The 20,819-nt window shown below is 44.7% G+C and overlaps 1 protein-coding gene across 1 annotated transcript in view; it reads right to left on the bottom strand.

Moving 5' to 3' along the window:
* LOC306893439 (thyrotropin-releasing hormone-degrading ectoenzyme-like) overlaps positions 1-20,819 on the bottom strand; it is a gene marked incomplete at its 5' end in the record, with an annotated part of 79,490 nt that overhangs the window by 31,730 nt on the left and 26,941 nt on the right. Inside the window, 2 exons of the mRNA XM_079455240.1 lie at positions 76-189; positions 7,835-7,989. Coding sequence (XP_079311366.1) covers positions 76-189; positions 7,835-7,989 — 269 coding nt within the window. The remainder of the gene's footprint in view (positions 1-75; positions 190-7,834; positions 7,990-20,819) is intronic.

The raw sequence follows: 20,819 nt of genomic DNA, 5'->3' as shown, positions 1-20,819 counted from the left end.
GGTGAGAAGGGGGCCGTTGTTTTTCTATAGCTGTCTCAGCAATAGTGTATAACTATCAACGTAGAGAAAACTTACCATGTTCCACTTGGGAAAAAGGAAATCTGTCCCGATGTACTCAAAGAAATGAGCAAATCCCTCCTTTAGCCAAACGTCCTCCCACCAAACAGGTGTGACCAGATCTCCAAACCACTGGATAAGAGAACACATCAAAAAGTTATAAAGTCATGTTTATCGGCAAAACATGATCTACTGAACATAATGGGCACTATTTAAATGATGCAAGGCGCAAGGGAACTTAGATGCTTGTCTGAATGAAAATGAATGACATCGCACCATGTGTATGATTGGGACCAATATCTTGTAATTCCGAATAGTATTTCATTAGAATTGGGTATTTTAGGACAGGCTCTAAGGCAGGCAGCTGTGCTACTGGTCCCTGGATCTTTTTACCCCATCACACAAGGCTCTTTATGAGACAATATTCTTTCATCTGATAGGACCATGACATCTTTAGAGCAGTTCAAAGGCTCTCCAACAGTCTAATGGAATATTAATCTGTGATTCAGACGATCAGAATGATAGAGATGCCACAGCACAGACAAAGACGACCGGGAACTATCACAGAGGAAACATCTAATAGTGACACATAAAGTGACTTCTCATTGGATGAATGATTGCTGCTTTCTTCCAATATGTCAAAAGTTCTGATCTTGAACCATGTCAGAAAGAATAACCTGCTTCATTAAAAAGTAAACTAGAGAAAGTTGTGCAGGATAAGATCACTATGTACCTCTATACTGCAGAATATACAGGACATTTCCATTAAAAAAGGCAGCCAAATAAAAAAACATCCTTTAGTGGAGTAGTTCAAAAGAAAATTCTGTCATCATTTACTCTTGTCATTACGAACCTGTATGACTTTCTTTATTCTGCAGAACACAAAATAAGATATTTTGAAGCCCCCCCCCGCTCTCTTCTATTGTTACCAATGTAGGTGAATGGGGGGCTGTTAACAAAATTCTTTAAAATATCCTCTTCGTGTTCTGCGGAAGAAAGAAAGTCATACAAGTAGTAAATGATGACAGAATTTTCATTTTGAAGGTGAACTACTCCTTTAAGACATAAAACTCCTAAAATCAGATGAGATTTGCTCTGATGAAAACTGACATGTCTCAAGACCGAAAAACAACCCGAAGCCCTCAACCAAACTGGAAGGTCTTGTACAAAAATGCCTAAATAATAGAGTTTAAATGTCTTCTGCTGACATTTAGAAAGCAGGTTCAGATGAGGTCTGTTAGCTGCATTGAGTTTTTGTCTGTGGAGAAAAGAGCTTTGCCTCAACTTGTAACACTGTAGATGTACAGTATTCCAGATTGATTACATGTTAGAGAGCAGACAGAATAGGAGAAATTATACTGACATCATACGGGATAAATTCGAGCACCATAGTTTGCTAAAATATTCTTTTCTGTCTGACTAATAAGTAAGCAATAAAAAAATGTAAAAGCTTGTTGTATCATTCTGTTACTCAACTTATTTATGTGAAACCTAATAATCTACAAGTTAGAAGAGACTAAACGTCTCGGTTACGTATGTAACCTCCGTTCCCTGATGGAGGGAACGAGACGTTCTGTCGACAGAATGGGGTTTGACTTGAGAACCTACCTTCTCTGACTGACTTGAACAGGCAAATGAAAATTGGCGAATGAAATTTGCATGCCGGACTCCGCCCCCGGATATCCGGGTATAAAAGGGAGCCGGCGTGCCGCATTCATTCACCTTTTGTGCTGAGGAGCCTGAGGATCTTGCCCCGACTGCTGCAGCGGGCGGCCAGTGTTGTGGCATGAAGGACACAACGTCTCGTTCCCTCCATCAGGGAACGGAGGTTACATACGTAACCAAGACGTTCCCTTTCTGTCGGTCACTCGACGTTGTGTCGACAGAATGGGGTTCCTCGGAAAACGCCACAGCGCTGTGCCGCGTCACAATTCCTCGCGAAGCGACGCTGACTGGCCTGGGAGTGTCAGACGTGAGCGCTTAGCATGAATTGCAACCTTCCAGCGGAACGGAAGGAGTCCAGAGCTTTCTAAAAAGATGGGAGCCCCTTCCACCGGCCGTCACGGACGGCGGCCTAGTTCTCTTAACAGCGAGAAGCCGCCCGGCACCGTAAGGCCACTGGGAAGCGTCATTCCCCCCTGAGGGAACGCGCTACAGAGACCACTTCCTACCGCAGGGAGGAGCTTTAGTGGAGATTCACACACGGTCTCACCGGATAGGGGAGAGCACGTGGGAGACATGCAGACACGAGAGGGTGTCGCGAACAGGTGAAGTACACCTGGGAGAGGTCATGGGCCATCGATTAAGAGCCATTCATGAGAAGACAACAGACGGAACCGCCCTGTGGGGGGGTTACTACGTGTGGAGCACTAGGCCTTGTTTGAGTCACTGCTAGAGCTCAGAAACAGGCCAAGGGAGGCAGGGCCGCTCCGCCGGGCCCGCCGCCGAGGAGTGCTTAGTGATGGATGGAATGCCTACTCTTCACCACGTGGGGGGAAGAGGGGAGGCTAGATAGCGGCGCGTCTCACCTATGGAGGGGCGCTATCGCAGGCGTACGCCCACCGGCTGCCGGACTTACCTGGCGGTGCTTCGTAAGACTCTGGCTGATACCGGTTCCACACGGAGGCTGTAGAACCTCGCGAAGGTGCTGGGCGTAGCCCAACCCGCAGCTCTACATACGTCTGCCAGAGGGGCGCTCTGAGCCAGTGCCCACGAGGAGGCCACACCCCTGGTGGAGTGTGCCCTCACTGCAAGCGGGCACGGGAGATCCTGTGATCGGTAAGCCATTGATGGCGTCCACGATCCAGTGCGCCAACCTCTGTTTGGAGACAGCCCTCCCCTTGTGCTGACCTCCCAAAACAGACTAAAAAGCTGCTCAGAGCTCCTGAAGCTCTGCGTGCGGTCCAATCAGAGGCGCAGCGCGCGCACTGGACACAACACGGAAGGGGTTGGGTCTTCCTTCCCAGAGGGGAGCGCCTGCAGGTTTACCACCTGGTCCCGAGAGGGAGTGGTGGGAACTTCGGGCACGTCGCCAGGCCGGGGTCTCAGGATAACGTGAGATTGATCAGGCCCGAACTCTAGGCAATCCGTGGCCACGAAAAATGCATGTAGGTCCCCAACCCTCTTGGCGAGCGCCACTAGGAGAGCCGTCTTCATCGAGAGATGAGAAAGAGCGGCATCTCCGAGAGGCTCGACGGGGGGCCTCTTGAGGCCCGCCAGGACCACATTGAGGTCCCAAGAGGGAACGGAGCGCGGACGGGCTGAATTCAGCCTCCTCGCGCCCCTCAGGAACCTAATGACCAGGTCGTGCTGTCCCAGAGACTTCCCACTAACTGGTCCGTGATGAGCGGCAATAGCGGCTACATACACCTTCAGCGTGGAAGGGGAGAGATTGCTCTGGCCAGGGCCCTAGCCTGAGTAATGGTTTCCACCACTGCTGGGGGTAGACCACTCAGGATCTCCTCGTCCTGTCCAGGAGCCAGACATGGAGGTTCCAGAGGTCTGGTCTCGGATGCCACAACGTGCCCTTCCCCTGAGAAAGAAGGTCCTTTGTCAGGGGAATCGGCCAGGGGGGAGTTGTCGTCAGGAGCATTAGCTCCGAGAACCAAGTCCGGTTGGGCCAGTAAGGCGCAACTAGTAGCACTTGATGCTCCTCTTCCCTGACTTTGCACAAGACGTGTGCAATGAGGCTCACTGGGGGGGAGGCGTACTTCCGCTTGTCCCGCGGCCAGCTGTGCGCCAGGGCATCCGTGCCGAGGGGGCCCTCGGTCAGGGAGTACCAAAGCGGGCAATGGGTGGTGTCCAGGGAGGCGAACAGGTCCACCTGTGCCTGCCCGAACTGCACCCAAATGAGCTGGACTGCGCGGGGGTGGAGCCGCCACTCTCCGCGGGGCGTCGACTGACGAGAGAGCGCATCGGCTGTCTGGTTCAGGTCGCCCGGGATGTGCGTGGCTAATAGAGACTTCGTCACCTGCTGGCTCCACAGGAGGAGGCGTCGGGCGAGTTGCGATAGCTACCGTGAACGAATACCACCCTGTCGGTTGATATATGCCACGGCAGTCGTGCTGTCCGACCGGACCAGCACGTGCTTGTCCTGCACGAGGGGAAGGAACCTCCTCAGTGCAAGCAGCACCGCCAACAACTCTAGGCGATTGATATGCCAGCGCAGGCGGGGGCCCGTCCAGAGACCCGACACTGCGTGCCCGTTGCACACAGCACCCCAACCCTGCAGGGAGGCGTCTGTCGTCACCACGATGCGCCTCGAAACCTGCCCAAGAGGGACCCCTGTCCGCAAAAAGGTCATTGAAGACCATGGGGTTAGGGTGCGCCGGCAGAAGGGCGTGATCGCGACGCGCCTGTTGCCGGTGTGCCACGCACTCCAAGGAACTCTGCTCTGTAGCCAGTGCTGTAGCGGTCTCATATGCATCAACTCGAGGGGGACCATCCCGCCGAGGACGCCATGTGTCCCAGTAGCCTCTGAAAAAGTTTCAGCGGGACCACTGGCTGCTGCCTGAAGTTCCTCAGGCAGGTCAGCACTGACTGGGCACGCTCGGAAGAAAGACGTGCAGTCATGGAGACAGAGTCGAGTTCCATACCGAGGAAGAGGATGCTCTGCACAGGGGAGAGATTGCTCTTCTCACGGTTGACCTGTAACCCCAAATGGTATAGGTGCCGGAGCACCAGGTCCCTGTGTGTACACAACAGATCTCGCGAGTGCGCCAAGATGAGCCAGTCGTCGAGATAGTTGAGTATGCGCACCCCCTGCTCCCTGAGGGGAGTGAGGGCGGCCTCCACGACCTTCGTAAAGACTCGAGGAGACAGGGACAGACCAAATGGGAGGACGCGATACTGATATGCCTGTTCCTTTGAAAGCGAAACGTAGGAACGGCCGGTGACGAGGGAGGATGGACACATGGAAGTATGCGTCCTTCAGGTCGATCGCCATGAACCAATCCTGACGCCTGACGGACGTCAGAATGCGCTTCTGCATCAGCATCCTGAACGGCAGCTTGTGTAGGTGCTTGTTCAGGGTACGCAGGTCCAAGATGGGGCGCAGCCCGCCACTTTTCTTGGGGACAATGAAATACGGGCTGTAAAACCTGGAGTACATCTCGGCCAGAGGGACGAGCTCGATCGCCCCCTTCGCCAGAAGGGTAGCGACCTCGGCCCGAAGCACGGGAGCATCTACCCCTCCCACTGAGGTGAAGAGGATGCCCCGAAACTTGCTTGGCGAACTGAATCGCATAGCCGAGACGGATCGTTCGCTCTAGCCACCGTGCTGGTCTGGGAAGAGCCAACCAGGCTCCCAGGTACCGAGACAGGGGGACCAGAGGTTCGATCTGATTCATTGCCCCCGTGGGGGGTGGTTCGATGGCTGGCAGTACGGCTCCCTCGACGCGGGGGGACCCCGGGGAGGAGAGCGGCTCTGCCGAGGTGCCTGTCGGGCGATATCGCGGCATACCGCACCGTCTGACTGAGGGTGCTGGTGGCCACTGAGAGTATACCCAACCGTGTGTCTCGCCGGAACACAACGCGGGGTTGCCGAGCACCGTCCTGCGGAGGGTGAGAGCGGCTGTGAGAAAGACCCAGGGAGAGAGAAAGCTCTTTCTGTGAGAATGTGGGCACCAGGCCCTTGAAAGGGGCCCGGCTGGTGTTGTTGGGACGGGGCAGGCACCGTCCCAGTCCGACCCTCTAGCGATGTAGTTGCTTGGGTCGGGCCCGGTGAACTCGATCTCCCTGGGTTCACCTCGTCAGAACACTTCTGCTTCCGCGGAGGTTGGTGACGGGATGGTGCTCGCCTCTTCGACATCCTTCTCCGGGAGGCTGCCTGTGCAGGGGGCGCTGGAGCCGGAATCTGAGTCGGAGAGGGGCGGGGCTGCTGGGAAGCAGACGCCGAGCGGGACCTCGACGGACGATAGGCGGCCGGGTCGCGGCGGGGCAGGATATCGCCTCCGTCTGCTTCTTTACAGTCGAGAACTGAGAGAAGTCCTCGACCGTATCACCAAACAGCCCACCCTGCGCGATGGGAGCGTTGAGAAAGCGAACCTTCTCAGCGTCCCGCATCTGCGCAAGGTTCAGCCAAAGGTGTCCCTCCTGGACCACCAGTGTGGACATCGTACGACCCAGGGCTCGCGCCGTCACCTTCGTCGCCCGAAGAGCGATGTCAGTGGCAGTGCGGAGCTCCTGCATTAGCCCTGGGTCGGACTTTCCCTCGTGCAACCCCTTCAACGCCTTGGCCTGCCTGCAGGCTGGCCATGGCGTGAAGAGCCGAGGCAGCTTGACCCGCCGCGTTGTAAGCCCTCGACACCAGCGATGCCGAAAACTTACAACCTTGGAAGGGAGCCTTGGTCGATCTCTCCAGGTGGCAGCTGTCTGCGGGCACAGGTGCACCGCGACTGCACGTTCCACCTGAGGGATGTCGACATAGCCCTTAGCTGCCCCGTCATCGAGGGAAGTCAAGGCGACCGAGCTAGTCTGACGTGCACGCGCCGAAAAGGGGGCGTTCCATGTCCGACTGAGCTCCTCATGCACTTCCGGGAAGAATGGTATCGGTGCTGACCGTGGCTTAGAGTCACGGCCGGCCCCAAGATACCATGTATCCAACCGCGAGCGTTGGCAGCCCAATACTCGCGGCGGCCCGGGAAAGCATGGCTGACATCTCGACGTCCGCTTCATCCTGAGCTCGACCCCCCGGGGGAGGAAGCTCCAAGGAATCGTCGAGGTCGGATGCCAGGAGGTCGCCCTCCGATGCTGCGAGCGACATCTCATCGTCGTCACGCCCCGTGTCCGAGTACGTGACGGAGGAACAAGGCGGCGTACCGCCTTTTCCGGGACGGCCAGACGAGCGAGGCGGGGCGTGAACGGTCCGCGAGCCGGTGGCTGACGGATTGATCACCCTTGGTGCTCGCCGAAGCGGACGGCAGGGCTGATGCCGCTGCTGCCGCAGAACGGGAAGCACTCGAGGTGGCGGCTGATTCTCGCAAGAACACAGCTACCCGTGACCGCAACGTCTGAATCACCATCTGCCCGCAGTGCGGGCAAGATGAATCCACAAATGCTGCCTCAGCGTGCTGGAGTCCCAGACACCAGAGGCAGACATCGTGTCCGTCCCCTTCCTCGATGAGTGTGCCGCACCCACGAGCACAGCGGGACATGCCGCGCTGAAGAAACACTAAGCCCTGAAAAGGGCTCGCTCTTTAGAGAGACGCTTTGGAAGTTGCCGAGACGCCCAGGGGAAGTCACAGGAAAAGGGACAGTCCGCTGCACCACGTCGTAAGACCAGCAACACGTAGAGAGTATCTGCGAAGTCGTCAGCATCAGGATGCGAAGGCTCCGAAGAACAAAAGGTGAATGAATGCGGCACGCCGGCTCCCTTTTATACCCGGATATCCGGGGGCGGAGTCCGGCATGCAAATTTCATTCGCCAATTTTCATTGGCCTGTTCAAGTCAGTCAGAGAAGGTAGGTTCTCAAGTCAAACCCCATTCTGTCGACACAACGTCGAGAGACCGACAGAAAGGGAACTACAGTTATAGTCATACGTCAGTGATGTTCAATTCGGAACATGAGGAATTTAATGCTAGACGTATCCAAATGTCAAAACAATGATCAATATCTACTGACTGAAGTGTGGCTAAAATTAGCCAATTATGATCTTATCTTAACACAACTGAATATAACCGTGGCGTCTTCATTTTGAAATGGCAAGATGTCTAAGGCCAAAAAGAAATGTTGCAAATGTTATGATCATGACAAAATGGTAAGTGTGTGTGTTTTACCTGATGGCAGATCTCATGCACCACCACCATGGTGAGCTCCATCTGATAGGAGAAGGAAGAGACGTCAGGATCCAACAAGATCTTCTGCTCCACAAACACACTCAGACCCCAGTTCTCCATGGCTGCATACGGATGCTTGGGAACTGCCAGCAGATCTGTGCAGAGGGAGGAAAGTCAGAGGTCAATGATGAGGAAGCAGGGTTGATAAAGAAGTAAAAACAAATGGGAGCTTTTGGGATGATAGAATTTTTATAAAAAAGTATAAACGGGGTTAATCAACAAATTCAAATCTGTGAAGGACTTTTAAAGCTGAAGCCCAAAACAAAGCGAAAAAAGTAAAAATTTTAATGCAATGTATTTATTATCTTATTGATACGTCAAAATATTTCTCACTTCTAGTCTTTTTTAAGCACTGAGAAAATAAACCAAAGCAAAGTGATAAACACTCACTCCAGTAATTCTATTACCCATAAACATATAAATGGCTTAAATCCTTTGGAATCAGCAGAAAGCAAATCTGCAAATTTTGAATGCCTCCCTCTCATTCAGCTCTGTGTCAGGTCGGCTATGGAAATGAAAACAGAAGTAGGTAAACCTCTGGCGATGATCTTATACAAGATCTCATAATCAAGAGGAACTGTTTAAAACTGTAACATGACTATGTGTTGACACGTTTTTCTCAGATCGACTGAAAGCAGCTGCAGTTTGTGAAGGGAAGATGCAATTATGATGTCAACTGGTACGGCTTGTTGGTATCAGACACCTTTGAAACTGAACAGACATCAGTCACTTCCATTGAAAATACATTAAGACTGCACACAAACACACACAATTAACGATTGAGGTTGTTTATTGAAGCCATAATTTAAGGTTAAAAAAAATAAACAGTAATGTAAAATGAAAGAGACACTCTATTAAACAACTTGAGAAAGTAAACAGTGTGGGTTTAATTGACCATTGGTAATGTGCTTTATGGTTGAAGGACTTGATGCTCTTTTAAATTACTTTTATACAAGTTTATAGTGCAACTACACAACCAATGTTATGAGTTTAAACACTGAGATACAGTGGATACTTCTGTTAAATTTATAGTTATGCGGTTTCTACCATAGGAATTATCAGTAATGATGTCATAACGTCATTACCTGCTGCCCACTACATGAAATTCAAGTATGTACAGTAATTCAATAAATGAAGTATTCAAAAGGAAATTTCCAAATGAGTTAAATCTGCAGGTTATAAAAAAAATAGCGCCTTGTTTACAATAGTGTTTTTATTCGGTACTCAAAGGGGCCCCTTGGTGGTGCAGGGGCCCTACGCCACCTGCGTAGTCTGCATATAGGAGGGATCGGCTCCGATTTGGTAAGACATAATCTGATAACTGCCATTGGAACTTTTTGTTTACATTTCAAAACTCTCATGAGATTGTGTGTCCTTTTAAATAAAACTTTTAATGTGCCAGATATAACTAAAACAAATATAGAGTTTGTTATTAAAGGGATACTTTACCCAAAAATGAAAATTATGTCATCATTCACAAACCCTAAGATTGTTCCAAACCTGTATACATTTCTTTGTTTTGCTGAACTCTCAGGAAGAAATTTGGAAGAATGTCAGATCTCACACACCCCCTTCTGCCATAGTAGGGAAAATAAATACTATGGGAGTCAACGGAGGGTGAAGTTTGACAATCTTCCAGATATCTTTGACCTAAACCTTCGGCCGTTTACAGACTTACAGACTTTGTTTACAAGCTTACAGACACACGTTTATGGTTTTTAGGTGTTAGCGTTTCATTACACGGTGTTCTAATAACGTGAATGTGATAATCACGATAATCTTATGTGATTTGACTCCAGCAGTGTTGACGGTGGCCTGCAGGGACGACTGACAAAGAAGCTGATAACTCCAACACATTAACTTTCACCTTCTCGTATGCAGAGTCAACACGGCTCTACTGTATGACAGTGCGGAGTAAACATTCATGAACGGATCAAATCCATTACATTGTGTTCTTACTAAGCACATGCTGCATTTTTCTTTGTGCTCGGACTTTCAACAGCAACATTTCAACTGGGGTTCTTGCCTAGAGGTTCTGACAGCATTAAACACCTTTCATATTGTGTTAAAGACCTATTATTAACTTCATGCTTTTAATAAATCTAACTGCTATTCGTTGTTTGTTGAAAATGGCTCACATTTATATTGTGTTATAACCAAGCCAGACACAAAAAGACAAGAGATACAAGGATGTTCAGGGTCCAGTTAGCATTGAATATCATTTTTCTTTGGTGTTGTTTCAGCAGAGCACTGCATACAGAGTCTCTGCCCTAATCAAAGCAGGTTTGTTGGCTAATTGGCATCACATTCACACTCCTGTCAAACACTGAATTTTAACTCCCACATGCAGCACAGACAAGTCTAGACGGGGTCACAGCCCGATTTAGAGCCTTCTGTTTTTCAGAAACTCATGTCGCGTCAGAACAAACTCATGTTGCATCATCTAACGCACACACAGACTCGTTCTCGGTCTACAGCACCTCCAGACGCCCTGCGGTCTGCTCCCACATGTGAGCTCTTAACACATATAGTGGGCCAGAAGAGAGCAGCTCTTCACGGAGCCGTAGTGATGCCTGAGGAAAAAAACTCCAAAGAGGGTTTAAACAGATGCTCTCCGCTCAAACACGTCTTTGTAAGTATCAAATACGAATTTGACTTCTGTGTATAACTTCTGTAGTAACGCCCTGTTGATTTTATTATCCATAAAACAGCACCTGCATCATTCCCAGACTATGCAAACATTTCAGATTCCTGATAACATTTTCTGTCATTGTGAGTGCAGTATTACTGCTATTAGATCTCTAGCTGGTCTCGGCTCTCTAATGATGTCTGCTCTATGAGCTCTGACGGTCCACTCCGTTCATCCACAAATCACAGTTTACAGGAGGCAGCTGAAATGGAGAGAAGTGTTTAGAGGGGAAAGGCAATAACAGTGATCAAGTTCAGGTGTTCACTACAAATCACAGCAGAACAGGAGCAGGACGGAGGACACAAACATGTTTTAGCAGCTCGTCTCCTGTGAGAGAGAAATTCAGAGCAGCAGCCCGGGTGAAAATATCATGAAACAGATCAGTGAGCTGAGGATATGGTCTGGTTATACTCCAGCAGTTTTCTGCTCTTCATTTCCTATTTATCTTTTTCAGTAATTGGAAGAGGAAGAAAGTCGATCTCGCGTTCGAGATCCACCTTTGTCAAGGGCATACGTACCTAACCTCTGCAAAAGCATCCAATTGCACAAAGTCTGGCTTTGACAGACATGGGCACGTGCCCTATGCCATGTGAGGGCACGCCCCCACGCCTAAAGCATAAGGGCACCTGCAAGCCCTACTTTTCCTCATTGAGCATATTCGTTTTTCATGCACCAAGCGGGGCAAACTTGGTGGATCTCTCCCCTCTATGTTTCAGAGAACAGGGGTTACGAACAGTAACCAATTGTTCTCTTTTATCATCTCGTGTTCGAGATCCACCTATGGGAGATATTGACAGCTCCCTGGTTGCCCAATACCCTCAGCGAGGCTCTGAAAGCCAGAGGACGGTCACCTAGAAAGGCGGTGCATGACACGTCACAATACAACCACCCACATGGGCAGTGAGATATCACAGTAAATGTAGGGATGACATGTGGAAACATGCATATATAAAAACAACACAAAACCTGAAAACACACACAGATATGAACTAAATGACATGCTAGTGACATGAATAAGCTGGGTTTACGGCCCTGACTTAATGAGGGATAAGAGTTTATATGTTCCACATAAAATTCACACTTCCAGAAGAACTGACTAGTGCTGATCTGTTTGTCTTTTAGAAACCCACAATCTCTGGGGAGGTTGTCAGTTGCACCAGTTGCCAGTTGCACTTACTGAGATCTATTATTTTCCTGTGGTTTTCTGAGGAGTCAATAATTGGATTCTTGTTTCTGTTTGTTTCATCTTTTAGAAACAACACAATACAGTCAGCATTACACAATACAAATACAGCCAACAACGCAAAGAGACTTTCCTGAGAAACAAGCAGTATGGCAATAGGAGCAGAAAGTGAAATTCATTATTTCACAAAACTATATTTTGAATGTGAACACAAATTTCAGTAGTTTAATCTGGTTTGAAAAATGGTGAATTATGATAATCAGTTTCCCACACAGACACTTCTTGGGTCGATTGTGATCCAAAGCTGCACTTCCAACATGATATTGTGTCCAAATAAGACACAAGTGAACCATTTCATGACTATTTTCTTAAAAAAACTCTTTTCAACAAATTTCCATTCTCTGCTGCCTGCCCTGACCTCTGCTTGTGACTGTTTATGATTCTGGATATCCCCTACATACCTTACGCTGTCGTTGATCTCTACCTGTTTGACCATTCTGTTAATAAACCCTGCATTTGGATCCGAACGTCTCTGGCTCCCCGTAACAATTTCATTAATTAAAAATAATTTATGAAATGTTAAGGAACATTCTTATTACCATAACCAATTCAACCTGTTAATCTGTTATCCTGTTAGCTGTTTGAAAGGCACTGGTAGATGTGTTTCTTTACATGAAATTCGAGATTATGACATTATTAGTTATGGACGATTATTTTCCCACTGTTTCTTCATTTCTATGATACATGAATATTCTATCAATAATCTTTTGTCATTTTTTGCCTTGTGAGATCATCAAGAACATCCAATAGTTTTGTATTTTTATATTTTCATTCCATTCGGTTTAAATTGCAGCATATAATTCAATCAGATAAATTACCGTAAGAGACGCATTACGGTAATGAGAATTTCATCAGAAAAGGCAATAAAAAACACAAATATTGTGTATATTCATTTACTATTTAGATTATGGTTTGTCCAAGGTAGAAAACATAATTATGTTTATTATGATAATTTTTTTCGTGTTACCGAATTATGTCTTATAACCAAAATCTTTACTGCCGTGTCGTGTCGTGTCAGTGGCTTCGTGAGAATGACCCAAGCTCAGACAAAATCTGAAGAAGCTTTTCATTAATGTTACTTGGCAAATTCTAAATGATGATCTTAAGGTTTAAGAGTCTAAACAAAAGATCTTTGTTCTATTTTGTCTGTGCAACAATAAAAGAAAGTCTAGTACGGGGTACTCAATTAAAGTTCCAAGAGGTCCGGTCTTCATATTTTCGTCCAAAATGAGGTCCGGACAATATGTTTTTGAAAATAAATAAATATTTAATCAATTTAGCACAGTTGGATATACAGTACTGTATAAAAGATATGATCTTTTATCAGGCCATTCAGTTCATATTTTGATATATGCATGTATAGGCTCGGTGGTTTTAAGGGAATGCTCTATTAATAGAAGTCTGATAATTAATATTTCTAAATAAAAAAACTACTGACAACATGCGAACAGCAAATGCAATGTAACAATTAACATGCTATATAGCAATTAAAGTCATAAACCGAAAACTCAGTTACTAACTAAATTAGTCTTTCCATGCCATAGTCACCTTTTCACTTTCATACCAGAACTAATTCAATCTTTAAATAATTTCCCGATTAAAACATTGTTCATAACAAAATGTGAACCTGTTTGTGAAAACCCAGCAAAATTCCTTCGTGAAATCCATCCTACAGAATATTCTGTGAAAATACAACAATATATTCAATATTGACTGACTAATACCATTACATATTAGTGAAATCAATGCTTGAAATGAATCGTTGATGCTTGTTATAATAATCAATTCCAATATGAGATATTAGTCTGGGTTTTCACAGGGTCACAAAGGTTTACATATCTCAAATCTGGTTGAAGACATGTAGGAGTAAACAGACTGACGGATACAAATGCTTTAATATCCGCTGCCTTTCGTTTACTGTTGTGTGTCCATTTAGCGGCTCTGTGTGTTTGTTGTTATGCTCTTCATGCGGAGAGAAGCAGTGCGCGCAGAGCAGAAAGGGTTCAAATGAAGTGAGTTCACTTCTCCATTGTGTAGACGCGCGGCTCAATTTAAACAACCAAAATAGTCAAAAGTTTTAAATGGTTTATTTTAGACTATGTCTGGCGGACGGGATGAAACGAAGCAAAGGTCCAGATCCAGACTGACATAAATTGTTTATAATTAATAAAATGGAAATTTATTGATAAAAGGTCTTTAAAGAAAATAATTGGGTAAATCGTTCACCTGTGTCCTATTTGGACACAATATCATGTTGGAAGTACAGTTTTGGACTTTTTTCTTACTATCACAATCATGTCTGTGTGGGAAACTGACATAATTCATAGGGTGACCAGACGTCCCGTTTTTCCCGGGACAGTCCCGTATTTCAACTCTAAATTTAGTGTCCCGACTTATTATGAAAAAAGCATGATTTGTCCCGTATTTCATTGTTAATATATATATATATATATATATATATATATATATATATATTGTTCCTGAGTGATAGCGTGCGTGAGTAGCCTACTCCTCTCATACGGAATAGCCTAATAAAACTAGCAAATCACCTCACAGTATATTTTCGAGAAAAAAAATTCATCCAATAAGAGAAGGCAGAAGGACAATTCAATTCCATCCAATCACAATTCCCCCAATCATTCTCAACTTGCAGTTAGTTAGTAATGTATATGTAGTGTAATGTATACGAGACGAGACCACGGATAAGCTTTATTGACTCACTCAAGTTCAAAGATGTCAAAGAAGCGTTCCTGTACATTCAACGACGATCTTCAGAAAGAGTTTAAATTTCTCAAAAGAGAGTCACAATCAGAGGCAAGCAAATTAAGATGCGACATTTGCAGGGCTCGCTTTTCTATTGCTCACAGAGGCCGAGCCGACATTACGCAGCATATGCACACAAAAAAGCACATGGACGCTGCTAAAAGTAAGTGTGCTACTCCAAGCTACTCCAAGCAAATTTTTTGTGAAGCAAAGTTGCGAATCTGATAAAGTACATGCAAGTAAAGGACTTTTTGCATACCATTCTGTTATTCATGGCCATAGTTTTCGGTCAGCTCACTGCACTGCAAAATTGATTAAGAAATTGTATGATCCGAAATTTTCTACATTTATTTTTTTACATAGCTAACAATATTATTAAATGTAAATACTTGTATGTGTGCAGTAGGTGTTGTGGGTCTGTGTCTGTCCCGTATTCCACTCTGAGAAATCTGGTCACCCTAATAATTCACCATTTTTCAAACCAGATTAACTGCTTGAGGATGACTGGTCTAGAAGATTCTAGAAGTTAAACGGTTCAGCCAAGAGAGAGTTTAAGCTTTGAAGGCAAGTAGACAAGAAATTTTCAATTAAGAATTCTTGAGTTGCAAGGAGGACTTAAGAGTTTATTTAGCAGCAGAGAAAATTGACAAAACAGGAAAAGTGAGAAGAAATGTGTCGCAGAAATGTGTTATAATGCATGACAGACTCCATATTACTTTTTAGGTTTGTCTGATTTTTTATTTGTAATGTTTTCTGTGTGTGTTCAACTTCTGTTTATCTTGTATACATGTAGCTGCTTTGATGCAATGCAAATTGTAAAAGCGGTAATAAAATGATATTGAATTGAGATGACAGTGAGTTAATAAGACAACACATTAGATCGTGCAGGGTTCATGTTTGCGACCGATCCTATTACAGACACGCTAGCATCTCCAAGACCATAGCGCCTGGAGAAATCCAGCAGAGATTTGGTTCTGTCACACCCTTCTATAGTGATCACACAAACAATTACAGCACTTACAGAAACTTATTGTGCAGTGGCGGTTCTACATTGAATTGCACCCCGGGCGAGACCACCTTTGAGCGCTCCCCCCACCCCCTCCCAGAAAAATGTATAAATAAAAATAAAACACACACACACAAAATGATGACAAACCGTCATATTTTTTATAAAAACATTAAGTGAAAGAGAAAATTATATTTCTCAATTGCACAAATGCGGGTTTTTTTGTGCACCTAATGGCTTTGACCTTTTCCTGTCCATCTCTGTTTATTTGGCACTAAACAATCAACAGATTTCCCCCCCGTCCCCCAACACTGTCACTCAGGAAACGAGTCACGGCCATAATCATTTTGTATTACTTATTTTTTATTAGCCATTTCACACAATTAAGAAAAACAAAAGTGTGCAGGAACTATAGGCGCGTCTGCTAAATGACTAAATGTAAATGTAAATAATCTCAGTCCAACTAGAAAAAGCTCCTGATTGGCAGCGCAAATTTTCCCCAAAATTCAGATTTTTTAACTCGTGCGAAACACGCGAACACTCAATCGCCTCATTTGCGCGAATAGCACCGTAAGTCGGTCATCGCGTCTTTGCATTGACTTAACATGTAAATCACTCGTGCTTAACACTTCATTCGCGTTCGGTGTGAACACCTAGAGGTGAACTATCCCCTGCGCACCCCTTTCCCCTTCACACACACGGCACCTTCTCAGCATGCAGGGGCGCCAATATGTCGATTCCCCACACAATGAATGAATGATATATAATAGAAAACCGCTTTGCGACGGCCCAGAGTTTTCTTTTACTGCTCGTGCCGGTGCCGCCCCCATGTGACATGAAAAAATTCCGCCCAGGGCAACTGCCCGGTTCGCCCGTGCCTAAAACCGCTACTGTTGTGTCACTGTCCACGTAGAATTTTTTAAGCTAAATTAAGAGATTTCTTGGTAGCTTTAAGAATACGGGCCATGATCTTCACTCTCCGCTGATTTTGTACTTTAAAGCAACAGAACAAATTATTGATAAACCAACAACCAATATCCTCCTTTTATGACAAATTATTTTCTGGTACTTGTATCTTCTCGCTCAATAAGGCAATCTGTGCTTTATTTACAGCATTCATATAGCTGATGCTATATGATGAGTTTATCTACTGGTTATTTTACCCATAATGCTTTATATCAGGGGTCCCCAAACTACGGCCCGCGGGCCGAATGTGGCCCGCCCACAGATTTGGACCGGCCCTCTGAACAATGCCTGAGACATTTAAAAAAAAATTGATATACGGTTTCACTTATATCATGATAATAAATATTGGCTTTCAGACTCAAATTTCCCTAACATAGACTAATTATTTGTTAAATTCACCTACCAACAGAATGGTATGCTCAACATAACGTACCATTGCGATAGAACAGCTGACGCGAAAATTACAGAGACGACAAAATGGTCAAGCGGTTGGGAAAGAGAAAGGTTAATTAATATCCACAAGTAAATGTTTTGATTTTGAATAGCACTCAATATGAAAAAAAAATCATTATGATAGTAAGAACAATGCTCTTTAAATAGGCTACATCTCTTGAAAAGTAATCATTTGTCTGTATGGTGCATAACAAAAACTATTCTACCATTAGGAGGCATAATAAATACATTTCAAATCACAATAATTCAAGTAGTACCTCCGGCCCATGTAATTTTCTGTTACAAACCGACCCGGCCCCCCATTAAAGACAGGGAGAATTATGTGGCCCTTGCAGAAAAAAGTTTGGGGACCCCTGCTTTATATTATCATGACTCTGAATGAGATGATCTCAGTGGCCTGAAACACAAGCGGTCTCATTTGGACTCAGAAGGGATTGAAGCACAATAAAACGCATACTGATCAGCTTTCATCTTCAAGAGTCACACACACACACACTTCTCTGAGATCAGCCGGAAGAGACTTCACGATGCTTTGGTCTGAACGGACTCTCAGGTGGAGCTAGAAATGGGAGGTGAGAATGGGAAACCGGAGTTTGTTGTTGATGGATTCTCGCTGTGTGAACATCATGAATTATGTATCTTCACCTTATACTGTATGTGGAAGAGATTTCAGATTTGGCTTGCAGGGGATGATGGTTGAATTGAATCTTGTTTTTCTCTCATTGGTTGTGTGGAGTTTCTGATGAATCTTTGATCTGGGTGGATTCTGGCTAATTGACTGGGATGCAATAGGATTTGGTGGGAGCCTGCTGTTTTCTCACTGTGCACACAGCATTTCTGCTCCAGACTGTCCACCAAAGCATTTCTGAAAATGCCCAACTGGAGGCACTTCAGAAAACTTCAAAGAGAACTGCAAAAGGAAATACTGCGACAGGAAAAAATAGAACTGCAAAATATTGAATCTCACTCAAAGGCATTACAAATGTACTTGCGCCATTTTCACACTACAGGTTGTGTTGTGGAATAACAAACCAAGTGTAAAAGCAACCTTACTCTGTTACACTTACAAGTATCTCAAACTGTGGCTCTCACTTTTTTTCTTGTTCAAATGTGTCATTCTGTCATCTGTTTGTTTTTACTGACACATTGGAACGGCTCAACACTGACATCACATTGACAGATGGGGATCAATCTACAGAGCTATTACAGCAAACCCACCAATGCTTTGACAAAATAACACTATGACTATTCAACAGGCCTGTAGTCAAGTCCACCTTTGCAGAACCCAAGACCAGGACTAGTTGAGACAGAGTCTAAATTGGTACGAATCCAAGTCAATGGCCGAAGCCTACCTAAAGAAATTGAGAAAACCATTAGAGCTGACAATTTTGCATTAAAATAAAATTACATTGGGGTTTGGGGGTGACCCACAATTTGACCCCGGCCGAAAAGAAAGCCCTCAGAGAACTAGCCAACAACATTGACATAGTTATTAAACCAGCCTACAAAGGTAACGCCACAGTTATTTTAGACAGAGCGCAATACATTGGGGGTTTGAGTACAAGTCAAGACCAAGTCCAAATGAGACAGGTCAAGGGCTTTAGGGCTTTGCGATTTGGGTAAAATATCAAATTTTTAGCGATTTGTTTTGACAGACATTGCGATTTGTTTTGCGCTAAAAAATTTCTAAGTCAAGCTTCAGCTCAATATTGTCAATAGTGTGAAGCACAGTATGGGTATATCAACATTACAGCATGTCAACGAAATCTATCCACATCCTTAATCATGAATCAAAGTAATAAAAACGACAGATACTCTACATTAAATCACACATATTAAACAAACTGGGCCCACGGCTTAACAGGATAAAATATTGTAACTGTTACATGCGTTAGCCGCAAAGCTAACGTGATGTCTTATGAAACATTACAGCTTATAAACTAAATCCGTAGACATCCTTTACAATGAATCGAGGTAATAAAAACAACACTTTATATTGAACGACGCATTTTTAGACCTATTGGGTTCACACCTGATTATCAGAACTATTTGAGAAGGACAGAAATAGCTGCTGTAAGTGTAACGTTACACCACATAACACACAAAATGAGCAATTTTCAAAGATCAATAGAAGAAACGTCTTATCACATCTGCAGGTTTTGATTCAGAGATGTTTATTGGTCCAAACTCATGCTGACTCATCTTCCATGTGAAGTGTTTAGCAAATCCCACACTGAACTCACCAAAATGACAAAAGGTTTGGATTATACTGCTGTGCAATCATGGGGAAAATATTTGTATCCTCTGGTTCTTTATATCCTCATCCTTTGGATTTGGAAGTAAAAACAACTCAATGCTTGAGTTCGCAGCATTCAACACAGCGTCTCCTGCTCCGCTACATGATGTTAACACACAAACCATCAGAAGTGTTTGTGGTCAGGTCAGAGTGTTCATGTTTCACGGGCAGGCAGGGATAATGCAGATGTGTTCATTCGTTACATGTAAAGACTACACTCAAAAGACCTGAAACCGAAACGACTTGTTTGGGCGGTTCGGAGTCGACTCCTTATTTTGGGAGACAATATCTTTATTTATCATGGACTTTTTTGATTAACAACTTTTCAGATCTTTAACTTTGAAGGAAAGCTACGTTACTGAAAGACTTTCAATTTTAGGACATCCGGGTAACATGCTCTTTAATGAATGTCAAGAGTACAACTAAAGCAAACATATTTGCTTCATCAATGGTTTCGTTTGAAAGGAGAAAACAATCATCAGACTCTGTCGAGACAAACTAGAACATTCGGCGAGTCCAATGACGAAGTCCGAGACAAGTCGGAGTGTAGATACCAACAAGTCAGAGACTACAGAAAAACGTCTCGAGTCCGGACTCAATTCCTACAGCACCGCTTTTCGAACTTCAGCTGTGTTGGTGAGGAATATTACTTAACTGAGCTCAAAACACATCAACAATGTGTTGCGCAAAGGCACACATTTCTAGCAAAAAAACATCAACATTTGTTTTGATATTTAATAAATAGTCTATTTTTGACAATGTAAAGAAACTACTTCAGCTGTCTGACTTATGAGGACGGCTGAAATGTCCAAAATCTCCTCCGACTGACTTTAATATAATGAGCGCTGTTGCCTTGACATAAATCACATAAATCGAGCAAATAAAATCCAGCTAAATCAAGAAAGCTATTGATATAATCGTGTCACATTCAACAAGGTTTTAATGATCGTCAGACATTGACAAACATTTACAAACACAATCGCATGGGAATGTGTACCTATTACGAGGGAGCTAATTCGTATGAATCCGTACGATGTTATTTGTACGTTTTAGTACAATTTGCTTTAGGGCCAGTGACGGTTGAGTTTAGGAGGTGGTTAAGGGAGGGGCTTCAGTATTGCTTTTTCTAATAATCATACATGTTTTTAAACGATTCACATTGTACAAATGAATACAAATAAGCAACCTTAAAAAATTGTTAATTATTCCTGTGCACTAGAGTTGGCATTTACATTGTGAATTGGATTAACCAGCTTCACAAAATGCTCTGCAAGGTTGAAACCAGTTTCACTTCCTAATAGTCATCCATCTGATCAACAATCCTAAACGGGCTGGACCAGCAAATTACCGAAAATGAAGAGCTTAGAATAGCTAAAAACAATATAAAACATCTTAGGCTGGTTTTAAATCTTTGAAAAGGAAAACAAGAGATGTTGGCATGAGTTCTAGCTGTAACGTAAGATTGTGTTTATTCCGCACCAGTGGTGTTTCCGGGGCCAAACGCACATA

This window comes from Barbatula barbatula, assembly GCF_947034865.1.
Source record: "Barbatula barbatula genome assembly, chromosome: 4".
In the NCBI taxonomy this organism is placed as follows: Eukaryota; Metazoa; Chordata; class Actinopteri; order Cypriniformes; family Nemacheilidae; genus Barbatula; species Barbatula barbatula.
This window is presented reverse-complemented; position numbering and strand designations above follow the sequence as displayed.